Source organism: Rhinolophus ferrumequinum, chromosome 5 (assembly GCF_004115265.2).
Source record: "Rhinolophus ferrumequinum isolate MPI-CBG mRhiFer1 chromosome 5, mRhiFer1_v1.p, whole genome shotgun sequence".
Lineage (NCBI taxonomy): Eukaryota > Metazoa > Chordata > Mammalia > Chiroptera > Rhinolophidae > Rhinolophus > Rhinolophus ferrumequinum.
The window spans coordinates 56,146,023-56,159,750 of NC_046288.1; the positions used below are offsets into that span (position 1 = coordinate 56,146,023).

The 13,728-nt window shown below is 34.5% G+C and overlaps 1 protein-coding gene across 1 annotated transcript in view; it reads right to left on the reverse strand.

Annotated features, from left to right (window-relative positions):
* Positions 1 to 13,728, reverse strand: part of TBCK (TBC1 domain containing kinase) — a 187,794-nt gene that overhangs the window by 173,396 nt on the left and 670 nt on the right. Inside the window, exon 2 of the mRNA XM_033105921.1 lies at positions 6,570 to 6,790. Within this exon, the coding sequence (XP_032961812.1) occupies positions 6,570 to 6,762 (193 nt within the window). The 5' untranslated portion in view covers positions 6,763 to 6,790. The remainder of the gene's footprint in view (positions 1 to 6,569; positions 6,791 to 13,728) is intronic.

The window sequence follows — 13,728 nt, forward strand, 5'->3', positions numbered from 1 at the left end:
AAACAGAAACCAGAAAATTAAATTTGAAAGAACACTTAGTGAGAAAAAAGAAAAAAGAGAATAGTAAAGAAAAATCATGAAATAAAAGGTCGAGTTTTTCAATTAAAGAGCATACAAAGTTGAATTCCAAGCAGTTTAGTACTACTGTAAAGTTCTAGAAGGAAAAAGCAAATAATACTATCAGAAAACCAAAACGGGAAGCTGCATTCCTGTGATTTCTATCTTACCACCTTTTGTAAGTTTTCCTTACAGTTATCTGGCTAACTCTGCTCAGTCTCCTCTGTAGATTAGCCCCTATTCCACTTTAGTTTAAATATTTCTAGTTCCTCCACCTTTGATTCTGGGTCTTCGTATTGCATTTTCTTCTCATTTACTCCCAAGGGTGAAAAACTCTCAAATTTTATTTCAAGCCCAGAACTCTCTTCTGAATTCCAGGCTTTTAAAGACAATTTCTCACTTTAATATAAAAGTTACCTCAAACTCAACAGAACCCAAACTGAACATATAGTTTAATCCTTAAGCCTATTCCCCTTAGTACAACTAATTTCAGTAAATGGTTCCACTATCCTGACAGCTGCTCCAGCTAGAAACTTAGGAGCAATCTCCCTTTCTCAAATCTAAACAAATGTCCTGTTATTTCCATCTTCCTACTGTTTCCAGAATCGATACAGTTTGCTCCATCTGCCACAATCTGGGTCCAAGCCAACATCATCTCTTATTACTGCAACAATTTCTTAACTGAGCTTCTCACATTCTTATTGACTGCCAATATTTTTTCACACTAAAGTCTAAGTGATAAAATAATAATTAATAAATCTGAACATATAACTTCCTCTTTAGTTTTATTTTATTTTACCTCTCGCTCACTAACTTCCAGTCACACCGGCCTTCCTTCCCCCTTCCTGCCTTAAGGTATTAGCACATGGCTTCCCACTGCCTAAAATGATCTCCCCCATTCCCTTCTCCCAGTTAGTTCCTATTATAAAACATAGTAGTTGAGAGCTCAGACTCTTTTGTCTGGGCTGAAATCTCAGGTTTAATACTCATTAACACTGTAATTTTGGGAAGTTTGTTAACCTGTCTATGCCCCAGTGTCCTCTTCTGTAAAATAAAGAAAGCAATAGCACTGTCTCACAGAGTTTTTCTGAGGGTGAAATGAGTTAATATTAATATACAATAAGAGCCTAGAATAGTGCCTGACACATAGCAATCACTATCTAAGTTTTAGCTATTATTAGCATTCATTCCTCAGTTAAATGTGACTTGCTCAAGGAACACTTTTCTGGTCCCCCAAAATCAATTTGCTCCTCCTATATTATAATCTATGCTACATTGTACTTTCCTTTTGTATCACTTATTTCAGCTCTAAAGATTTGTATAGATTTTTATTTAATGTTGTTGCTCTCCACTAGATAATACATTTCATGATGGCAGGAACAATGCCAATCTTGTTCAAAATGTATCACCAGTGTCTAAAATGGCACCCCAAATATGCAAGCAATAAATATAAAAATACTTGTTAAATGAGTTAACTTGAGCAAAGGCATGATGTGGCCATTAGAAATGAGTAAGAATTCCGTACGACGACAGTCATTATCTAAACAGAAATCTGTCCCGTGTAGAAATGCATATACTTACGTTGTAAACAAGGCATAATAATACCTCAATAGTGCTGATTTTAATATAAAACAAAACATCAGAAGTTATTAAAATGTACACATTCTATTAACTAATAATTTTAAATTAGATATTCATAAGTCTCCATATCCATGAGAGATTTCCAAAGTGTTTGGCATTAGCCTAAAATTTGTCAGGCTTAAAATTATTTAGAAAAAAAATGTTGTTAATTTCCTTCTGGAAACTCCTTCAAAATATCATAAACCAGAGTTTGCCAAACTTCAGGATCCTATGAAATTTTGAAGCATTATTTTAACGCAGCAGAGCCACAATCCTTGGTAGAATATCAGTCTATCCCAGAGGTAATGGCATGTATAACTAAACAATGTTTCCAATACAAACTAGTTTTTTCAAGAAATCATTAGAGAGTCTTCATCCTGAAACTCTGGACCACTGTTTGAAAATAACTTCTGTTTGTTATAAAATAATATAGTTTCACAGAATAAAAGATGACAAAAATATTTATGAAACATACTGTGCCAAATATAAGTCAACAATGTAGTGGCATCATTTATTAAAAAAAACAAATGTGACACTAAGATGAAGTTAAAGAGTAGAAGATATAAGAACTGTGAAATAATCTTTCTAACAAATATCTGATAAATACCAAGTATCACTGTAGTGTACACACAACCTGAATTGTATGTTTTAAATCAAAGCTAAGAAATTGAAGACAGTACATTAAGCAAGAAGATAAAAAAAGAGTTGAAGAAGGAGAGGGACTAAAAGAAAAACTAATTTTTCTTTTTTTACAGAGAGGTAATTTGTGAATGTGGTAAGGTAATCTGAAAGATTATTAGAATACAGTTACTACATTATTATTTGGTTATCCACAATAAAAATTCAGATTAACTCATCACCTTTTAAATGTAAAAAATAAATACTTATACAGTAAAACTAATAAAGAAAATGTCTGGGCTTATGTGGGGACGGAGTCCCAGAGAGTAGTTCCCAGGTTCTCGGCCTCGCGTTGAGGGGTGCTGGCTCGGGTGGTGGTTGGCAATTGGCTGCTAATAGAACTACAGTGACTGCATTGGTTGGTTGGTTGGCTGGCAGGCTGAACGGTGGACGGTGGACTGCGGATTGTGTGGATCCTACTTCGTGTGTCTCGCCCGGCTACCAGCGAGAATATAGTGGTATGCCTCCCCTATCTCTGGCTCCGTGGGTGTTCCTTTTTGGCCTCACCATATCCTGTGTTCTTATGTGGGGAGTGGGAGCTGAGGCCCCGCATGACACCCTGCACGACAGCTTAAAAAACAGTATTGTTAGCAGGTCATTGTGAAGGTCAGTTTTATAACTCAACATGGCTAGGCTATCGACTCCAGTTATTCAAACGCTAACCTAGGTGTTACTGTGCAGATATTTTATAAGTGATTAAAATCTATAACCAGTTTACTTTAAGTAAAGATTATCCTAGATAACTTGGGTGATCGTGACTCAATCAGTTGTAAAGGCCTTAAGAGCAAAAGCTTCTCTGAAGAAGAAATTCCACCCAGGGACTGCAGCTCAGCTCTTGTCCAAGAGTTCAGTGTCCTTGATGTCCTGCCTATGACTTGCTGACCCAGCCTCCACCATAACATAAGCCAATTCCTAAAAATTAATATCTATCTATCTATCTATCTATCTATCTATCCATCCTACTGTTTCTATTTCTCTGATGGAATTCTGTGAGCTGATAGAGAACTTAAGTTGAAATTATATGCAGCTAGAGATATACAATAAATTATCTTACATAGGTCCTTAACAATTCTATTACTAGTTCACAAAATTTTGTTCTTGATTTCACTATCAATAACCAAAAGATTTCTGGGTAATTGATACCAGGAAAAAAAAAAGGGGGGGATGCATTACAATTTACAAACTTCACTCTGCTTCTAAACAGTGCGGCGCTTTGCAGCTCAAAAGAAAAAGATTAAATTTGTTAACTTCAGTAGTTTTATGCTTTATTTGCCTTTTTTATTGTAAAGATATTTTCTTCAACTTTTCTTTTCATAAACCAAGATCTCAAATCCTAATAAAATGCCCACTAATACTTCATCCTGCTGAGTTAGCAAGAAACTAACATCATGTTGAATCAGTTTTGAATGATCTGTAGAAAGCTAATACATGTGAGAACATAATGTTACTAAAACAGACCACATGTCACACATCTCCAAATAAGAAGGGGAAGGTGGGGGTGGAGAGTAAGATAAGATGTAAGATATCTGAATAACAAGAACAGAATAAAAGGGGAAAAGGAACCAAAACTCAAAATTGTTTGAGAAAACAAGTAGAGTCCAAACCAAAATCATGTGTGGTTATACCATTGAGAAATATGTGTTGTTCAGTAAGGAGACTGTTGTTGAGTAGAAACTTTTCAAATTTTTCAAACTAAATGCAACTGAAATGACTGGGATTCTTTGGAACAAACAGACCCTTATAAAAACATGTATAATAATTCAGTTATTTACTTCTTATGCATACAACTTTTAAAGACAATGAGCACTGCCAATTTAAACAAATTCCCTGACATTTTGACAATCGCTGACATTTTCATTCCAGGCAGCCAAACTGAAACCACATTAATTTTATACGTATCCATGACCTATGTTACCCTAGAAGAGGGTCTGCTGAGATCTAGGAGCAGAGCAAGCAGAGGAAACAGAGTAACTAGCTATATGGTGGACAGGCCTAAAAGGACTACTGGGATTGCTGAGCTAGCTTCAACACTAACAGAGTCTAACAGTGTCTAAGGGGATCAGTTTCTATCTGACACTGAAAACTAAAAGGAAGATTCCCATGCAAAGTCAGCAATAGTGTTCCCAGAGGGATTATATTAGGTTGGTGCAAAAGTAATTGCGGTTTAAACGGTTAAAAATAATTGCAAAAACTACAAATACTTTTGCACCTAATATAAGGTTTTTCCAGCTTCAGTGTTTATAGAGGTCATTTATGTAGAGGGAAAAAAGGAGGTCAAGAAATATCTAACAATTTAGTCAATTATCCTGAGAAAAGAAAGCCTAGGGAAAACAGGACAGAGAATAGACAGACTCCAGTTATATGAAGTGAAGCTCCAAACAGGCTTCCAGACACAGTGGAAAGAAATCAAGGGCACTTTAGGATACGAAAATCAAGAAGTCCTAAAAACTGAGGAAAGTGGCAAGAAATTGGGAAGATAGGCATACTTCAAATTTGCTGATGTAACACAGCAAGACTAATTACAGACCCAGCTACAGATGATAAAGAGTATCCACTATATTGCCAATGGTTTTGGAACTGGGCCAACGTGACAATTGAAAATTCTTCAGAATTTGTAATTGGATCGGGGTGAGAGGTATTTCAGGCATTCAGGGATTGACAATATCTATCAATTTTTCAGTGATGTAAATAGCCCCAAATAATTTTTATCAGTTTTAGACATTTAATGACATCGAAGCCACTTATCAAATAAAAACTTTAGCAGAAAGTTTTTCTTTTAACAAAAACAACAAACTTGACAAAGTTTCCTAGATTAGTTACTTCATTGCTCTGTACCTCAACTCCCTTATCCGTAAAATGAGAATAACAATAGTTTCTAACCCTCAATAATGTTGAGGGTTAAATTAATTAAAATATATAAAGCACTTAGAATACTGCCTAATACATAATAAGCACTCAATAAATACTAGCCATTAATAACATTACACAAAACATTTTCTATTCAAAGTCATAAAACTTCCAGAGAAAATATTTTTAAGACATAATCCAGACTTGAAAAGTATTATTTAACCTATTTTTCAGGAAAACAATAAAGAAAATGTAGTTTAGGTTTTTGAGAGCCTTTAATATTAGGTCAAAACACATGAAAATGCCATTTTTATAGGAAAAAAAGCAGTTCAATATCAGCAAATATATAGGATTAATTTTACAAATTATTTTGTTAGAAAAATTAAATACATTTTCACTGAAATGCACCTAAAATAATTTTTAAAAATGGAACCTCAAAAATAATTTTAAAGTATTGCCATCACAAGCATCTTTAGGAGAGCTGTAGATTAAACATCTGTGTATCCTCTAAAATCATATGTTGACACCGAATCCCCAGTGTGATGGCGCTTGGGGGTGAGGAATTTGGGAGGTGATTAGGTCATGAGTGCAGAATGTTCATAAATTTGATTAGTGCTCTTATAAAAGAGGCCTGAGAGAATTCCCTTGCCCCTCCAACTATGTTGAGGTTAGAGTGAGAAGATGGCTATTAGTAAAGAAGTGGGCCTCACTAGACATGGAATCTGCTGGTGCCTTGATCTTGGACTTCCCAGCCTCGGGAACTGTGAGAAATAAATGATGGTTGTTTATTAGCTACTCAGTTTATGGTGTTGTGCTATAGAAACCATAATGACTAAGACATGAGATATAGAAGAACCTGACTATACTACTGAAAAAGCAGTAAACATCCTCTCAGTGAAACACTGACTTTTTAACTAATAGGGTTCAACTTTTCTATTTCAGTTCCCTAAATGGAATCCTGTATGAAATGACTACTGCAGCTCAAAAAGAATATTAGTGACTCCCTTTTCACTCGAAGAGACTTAGTCTAAATTATTACTTTCAATCATAAAAACATTCCAAGAGACAATTCTAAAGTTTCTAACATTAGAACTTTCATTTCCTTTTAACAGAGGTGAAGAAATATGCTTAAGGGATAGTGGTTTCCCTGAAAAAGAAAATTAAAAATCCTGATTCTCAGATCTGAGAAACATGAATCATTCAAACGTAGTCAGAAAAACTCAAATGACTGGAGTTTTGGCTGCAGTGAAGGGTGAAGGCGTGCATGCACACACATAATGGTTTCCTCACATATCCACTGTATATTTATAACCTAATCAAGGTAAAAGAGTAGAGAACACAAAATAGAAAAAACCATAACAACTCACCATGTTTTCCCCTAGAAATATCCACATACTGGCACAGCCTTGGGTGGGTGATGGTCTTAAGGATTTGAAAGCGCCCTAAAATTTTGATGGAATTTGGTGTGAGAGGAAGCCCGTTGCTTCCACAAACATCATGTGGCAGAGCTGAGGCAAAGAAGGTAAAGGCACCCATTTCAGCATCCTTCAAGGGAAACATCTCGGAGTCCTAGATCTCCCAAGATAATCTGGAAAAGAAGTTTTGGGAAGATTAACCAAACATTAAGCCAGTGTTTTCTCACCTTAAACAGGATGAACAATGTATGACTTGGAGGATATGCCAATCTGAACACTTTAAAGTAAAAAATACCAACTTAAAAAATTCCAAGATAATATCAAAGATGAAAAAAATCACCCAATCATAAGTTTATATTGCAGGTCTAAATCAAAATCAAAGATTTTCAATGGCATATAAAGAAAAGATAGAACATTACCTCTTCAATGACACCTGATAGCTTTAAGAGTTTAAAGGAATATGCTTACCAATAAGGCTCTTCTGATTACCTAAAGCTTGAATAACCCACAGATTATCAAGAACTTTTCCTTTTTACAGAGTGAGGGAAGTCAAAAAACAGGAAATAATAGATTCCAACCAGAAACTTTAAATAATCAGGGACTCTATTTATAGTAGTAAAAATTAAACAAGATAACAAGTCACTATAATGTTACTTAAATGACTAATCAATTTTTGTTTTTGCGTTAAGTGTTTTACATGTGATTTGTTTTAATCCCTTCATCTGTTTTAATCCCCATCTTGAAAGATGTTATTGCCTGCAAGTTAGAGATAGATGTTCCATGTGTAGATCCTGAGGGGTCCTATTAGCACGGACTCCAAGCAAACAGTGCCTCAGAGTTGTGTAATAGAGCAGCCTGGGGATTAAGAAACTTGCTCCAAAATCAATCTGACTCAGATTAAAAAGTTAACCACAATGCCCAGGTGTATCGCTAAAAAGACATTCCATTGGTCAATCACTGAATTCTTCCCTTCTCAGCTTCCACAGTAAAAATATGGAATTCTAAATTAAAGAATAGGGCAATTTTCATGTCTGCCCAGAAACCTCATTCATTAAAATGTTTTAAAATGTGAAATTCATAACAAGGAAGAGAAGAGAAAAAGGCCAGGAGCTGATGAAAGATCTCAAGAAACTACTGTAAAGCATTTTGCATATGGAAGAGTATTGTCACAAGAAACAGAAAGCAGGAAGCTACAATCAATAATACATATTGAATAATATTGAAGTAATACAGTCAAGAGATTTGCTCAGCCACTTTAAGATTCAGAGGCTTCAGATTCAGAGAAAGCAGGAACAAAAGTGAAGTCAGAAGAGGGTTTGAAATGAGAAAGATAATTTGAAGGGCTGAGGAACAGAAAAGTTAACTCTGCCATTAGCCCCCAACTGGGCAGTTATTTATCCTCCAAGCCAAAAATGGTGAGGCTCTTCCCTAAAGAAATTAAACAAATTGCGTGAAAATTATAGTAAACAGCTGCTATCGGCACTGGTGACAAAAGCAAACTCCTCAATTCTGGAATATTTAGGACCCCAGTTAAGATCTGGCCTGCTTACCCTGCCATCCTAAAATAGATATGCTAATCAACAAGCCTGTCTAGATGTTCAAAGCTCCTAGACAGCCATTCTTAACTCTGAAATAATGAACTGTCCAGGAACCATCAGTTGACAAATGACTATAGCATAAAGAGCAAAGAATAAAATAAACAACAAAAAAATCTGCCCTGGAGGCATCTGAAATAACTTATGGAAAACAACAACAAAAAAAATCCTCTAATATACTTGGGAAGATTTGAGAAGACATTACATATATTACATAAAACAGAAGATATGGAAAAAAAATATTTCACAAGAGTAAAAAGAAATTGCATATATATACATACACACACACATATACATATATATAATATATAAGGTTATGTACGAAGATAAATAACCTTATTAACATTCAAGGAATTGCTCATTAAAATCACATGAACATTTATATTGGCCAGAGAGTAACAATGAAGGTATCTGATAATACATGTAAGAATATGGAGAAATAGAATGTAAATTGGTACAATCACTTTGGAAAACAGTTTTACACTATTTTCCTACTACATTCCTCTATGAACTCCTACACACATATACAGAGGATATATACAAGAAATATCAGATATCAGGATGGTATTGTTTCTATTATCCCCAAACTGGAAACAACTTATATATATCTAAACACATGACAGTGGTTAAATAAATTGTGGTATATTCATCTGATGGAAGAGCATACAGGATGGAAAATAAGCAAAATATAGAAACATTTTTAGCGGTATAGGTGAATCTTAGAAATATAGAGTAGGAAAAAAGTCACACAAAACTTATGTCATTATTCGTAAAATTCAAAAATAAGAAAGGCTAAGTAATAAGTAATTTAGGAATACTTACCGATCAGGTAAGAATAAATTCAAAAAGGAATAAAAAAAGACCCGCTTGAGGGTAGGGTTACCACTATATGAAAAGCAGGGGTGAGATTAGGGAAGAAGCTACAAAAGCTTCAAAAATTTTGAGTAATATCCTAGTACTTAATTGGCGGGTTAATGGATGTTCATATTATTATGCTTCATAATTTCTATATTACATATCTCTACCTATTTACCTATCTATCTACCTATCTATATGTGTGCTATATACCACGTTATTTCATAAATTTTAAAAAATTAATTGAAATTTAAATGAAAAAATTTTTTAAATATAATGAACTGATTTTCAACAAGGCCAAGAAATTCAATAGAAAAAGAACAGTCTTTTTAAGAAATGATTCTAGGACAAGATACCCATATAGAAAAAAAATTAACCTCAACTCCTACTGTTACGTCTACAAACATCTGAGATGGACTACAGACCTAAATGTAAAAGCTACAACTATAAGTCTTCTACAAGAAAAACATAACAGAATATCTTTGCAACCTTAGTCCAAGCAAAGATTTCTTAGGGAGAATAAAAACACCACTAATAAAAGATGAACTTGATAAAGTGGACTTCATCAAAATTAAAAGCATCTGCACATCAAAAAGCACCCTTGAGAAAATGAAAATCCAAGACAAAGATAAGGAAAATATTATATATATGACATATATATCAAATATATCCATGTGTATGTATGTAAGTATGTATGTATGATAATAGACTTGTATCCAGAATATATAAAGAATGGCTAAAAGTAATAAAAACAAGTCTATACAAAAATAGGCAAAAGTCTGAAACACACACTTTCACAAAGGAGAGCACACACAGGCTATGAGCATAGGAAAAAGTTTTCAATAGCATTAATTAGGGAGATGCAAATTAAAACTACAACAACTACCATTTCACAAGTACTAGAATGGCTAAAATTTGAATGATTGGCAATACAAATGTTGAGGAAAATGTGGAACTGGAGCTGATATGTGCTGTTGGTGGGAATATAAAACGACACAAGGACTTGGAAAATTGTTTAGAAAACTGTTCTAAAATTAAACAGTATCTTGAGTTTATGACTCAGCAGTCCCACTCTTACAAAGAAGAAAAATGAAAATATGTATCCATAAAAATACTTAATGAGAATGTTCATAGTAATTTTACTCATAAATCAAAGAAAAAAACTGGAAGCAATGTAAATATTACACAAGTAAATGGATAAATTGTGGCATATTCATCCAACAGAATTCTATTCAACAGCAACAAAGGAACAAACATGCTAAAATATGTATATACCAAAAACATGCTGTTGATGAATGAGACACAGAAAAGTTCATATCTTATGGCTCTATTTAAGCACTGTTCCAGAACTTCAGATCTAAACTGTAGTGATAAATATGAGAACATAGTGCCTTGAGTGGGAAGAATGGGATTGGACAAAGAAACATAGAAACATTTTGGAGTAGTGCTAATGTTCTCAATTTTGATTGCAGTAGTGCTTATCACATGGATGTTTACATGTATCAAAATGCATCAAACTAGTTACTTAAAATCAGTGCATTTTAACATATGTAAATTTCATCTGATAAAAATGAAACAAACAATTAAGAGAATGTGAGAAATGAATAATTAAAAGAATGAATGCTTGAAGTGATTAACAAATTAGACAAAAGTGTTGGAAAATAAAGTTGACACAATTGCTCAGAATATGGAGTAAAAAGGTAAACAGATAAAAGCATAGGAGGAAAGACAATAAACATAGTGAATCAAGCCAAGAATCCACCAATCACCTTAAAGAGTTTCAAAAAAAGAGAACAGAGAAAAATAAAGGAGAATTATGAAAAATAGAATATGAGAAAATTCCCTATAGATGAAGGGAAAAATGCACCTTCAAGTTATAGTTTTATAAGGAGGATAAATGAAAAAAGACTCACACTGAGACATTTATCCCAGCACTTTTGCGCTCATTGCAAGAATAAACTCCCATGAACACATCATCATAAATTTTCAAAGCGTCAAGCATAACTAAAAATTTTAATAATTTCTGAGAGAAAACAAATAATTCAGGCACCAACAAATTAAGATTAGGCTGGAATTCTCATCTTCTCATGAGCAACAATGGAAGTTAGAAGATGCTGAAGTCTTTAGATTTGAAGAAACATAATTGTTTCTATACCCAGCAAAACTATTCATCATAACAGCAAAATGATAATCCACAGCCATGCAAACATTAAAAAGTAAAATTATCATCCACATACCTTTATGAATAAGTTTCTTTAGGATGTATTCTATTCTACCAAAACAGAGGAAAAAAACAAATAACAGAAGATGTTGGGTTAAGAAACAATGTGGCTTACCCAAGACTTCAATAAATACAACCCAGGATAGAAACTGTACAAAAGGACTAGAATGTAATCTATTCAAATTGAACAGAAAGTGACTGGGATCCAAGGGGAACATCTTCCGAGCAGAGAAACGAGATGGAAGCTTTTCATACAAAGAATGAGAGGACATGGTGAAGAAAGCACGTGATGGCAGGACTTGGTGAAGAAATCACATGCACCTTTTCTCATAAATAATGTGATGAGACAGGCAGAGTTAAGAGGAGCGAGCTTGTGAGTTAGCAGGAACAAGCTTAAAAATTAACTACTTGGCTCTGAATTCCCCAGCTAGCACTACACTTGCAAGCTGACAAGCACCTTACATCCATCATAGATGGGAACAGAACAGTTCCCAGGAGAGGCCACGGCAAAGGCAACCCCCGCAAGCTAACAAACACCCATTATAGATGGGAACAGAATGGTTCCTGGAAGAAGCCCCCTGCAAGCTGACAAGCACCCTGAATCCATCATGGATGGTAACAGCACAGTTTCCATAAGAAGCCAATTGTAACAGCAACCCCCTGCAAGCTGACAAGCACCCTACATACTGCATAGAAAAATATAAAACCCCAGCTGTACAGAAACTCGCTGCACCTGTCTACTTCAGACTCTGCCCCCAGCAACTCCTCTGCTGGTGCTTCTGTCCTTTACCATCTATTCCTTGGGCTGCTGTCTATTTAACACTCAGCACCCGGCAACTCTTCTCCTTGTACTTCTCTCTTCTAAACAGAAATCTGCGGCAGCCATCTTCTCCAGACACTGCCACAGGCATCCTTGCTGCCCAACTTTCAATAAACCTTTTCTTGTTTCCCTACTTTTCTGAGTCTCGTGAATTCTTTCACGTTCTGCAAATGACCAGAGGTATCCAAAAATAACACAGAAAGCAGAAAAAGTCCTTTGGGAAAGTAGGAGGGTTAAAAACTACATAGGAAGAATATGGTTCAAAAACTAAAGCACATTTAATGATGGCATGATTTTATTTTTGAAAGTGGAGAGGAAAAAATAAGAATCAATTTGACATTAATATTACAAATCTTCTCCTAGTGTCAAACAGGAATTATCAAATTAAAACATTGAGAAGGAAATGTATTACAGCATACTTGTTGGTTCCACACTGAAGAATATTTACAAAGCCAAAATATGGTAACATTTTGTTGGTTTTTATAGCACATAAACAGAGCAAAAAAGTTGTAATTAAGAAATATAGTGTAAATATTACTAAACAATAACGTATAAGTAAAGGTGCAGCTAAGGGAAGGTGGAAGTGGATTTGCTTTCTGCAGTGGTAAAGGAAAAGGTACAGTCACTACTTTCATCATTTTACTAAATAAGGAGCCAAAATATATTTTCCAAAGTTGATGTGAAAACAATAGAGGTTAAATATATTATTTAGAGTTATAAAACTAATCAATATATAAACTAAAAATTATGATAACTATTCAAAAATTTGGAGAAAAAAGGTTGTGGATGGTGTGGACTATCTTAAGAAGTCAATTAAAAAAGAGAGAGAACTAGCAGTTTAACTTATTATTCAACATACAGACCTAAAATTAGGTAAGATTAAAAGTTAACTCTGAAGAACAGGACTGAGAGGAGAAAGGCAGACAGTCAACTGTTGCATTTTATTATTCAATCCTTCTAAACTATATTACTGATTTCACTTAGATGCCTCTACCTCTTGGACAACTAAAAATCCAACAACCAAATAAAGAAAAGGCAAATGATTCAGAAAGATACAACACTAGTTGGCATAAAACATTTCATCAGTGTTCCGCTTCAACTACCTCTTAGACCAGTGCACGTAAAGGATCACACATAAAAAAAATACACATAGATTTGCTCAGTTGGTGAGTGGAAAAAAGCTAGTTAAAAAAAACAGCTGAGGTGAGAGTTTAGTTGAGGAAAAACAACAATGTAAGCCATTAGGTTTGAAAATTCATTCACTCAACAAATTATCTTGAAGATTCTATTGTAAGTCTGATGTTTTTCCAGTGGTCAGGCCTAATGACAGTGAACAAGACACAATCTGGTGCCCTCAAATAACTTGGAGTTGAAATGATTGAAATGAGGGGAAAAGGGTAAAAAATGGAAAAGGGAAAAACAGAAAAGATGCTGATTTCATCATGAATAAAACAGTTTACACGTTTCTTCAACGGGCGAATAAAACTAGTTCATTTATATACTTTCCCTTGAAAAGTGTTTTCTGTCCCAAATGAAAACAGGGACAATGGGCCTTGAAAAAGCAATCAGTGACAATTCTAAAGTAACTTCCACTTGTTCACTTTCTTCCACTCCACAAGG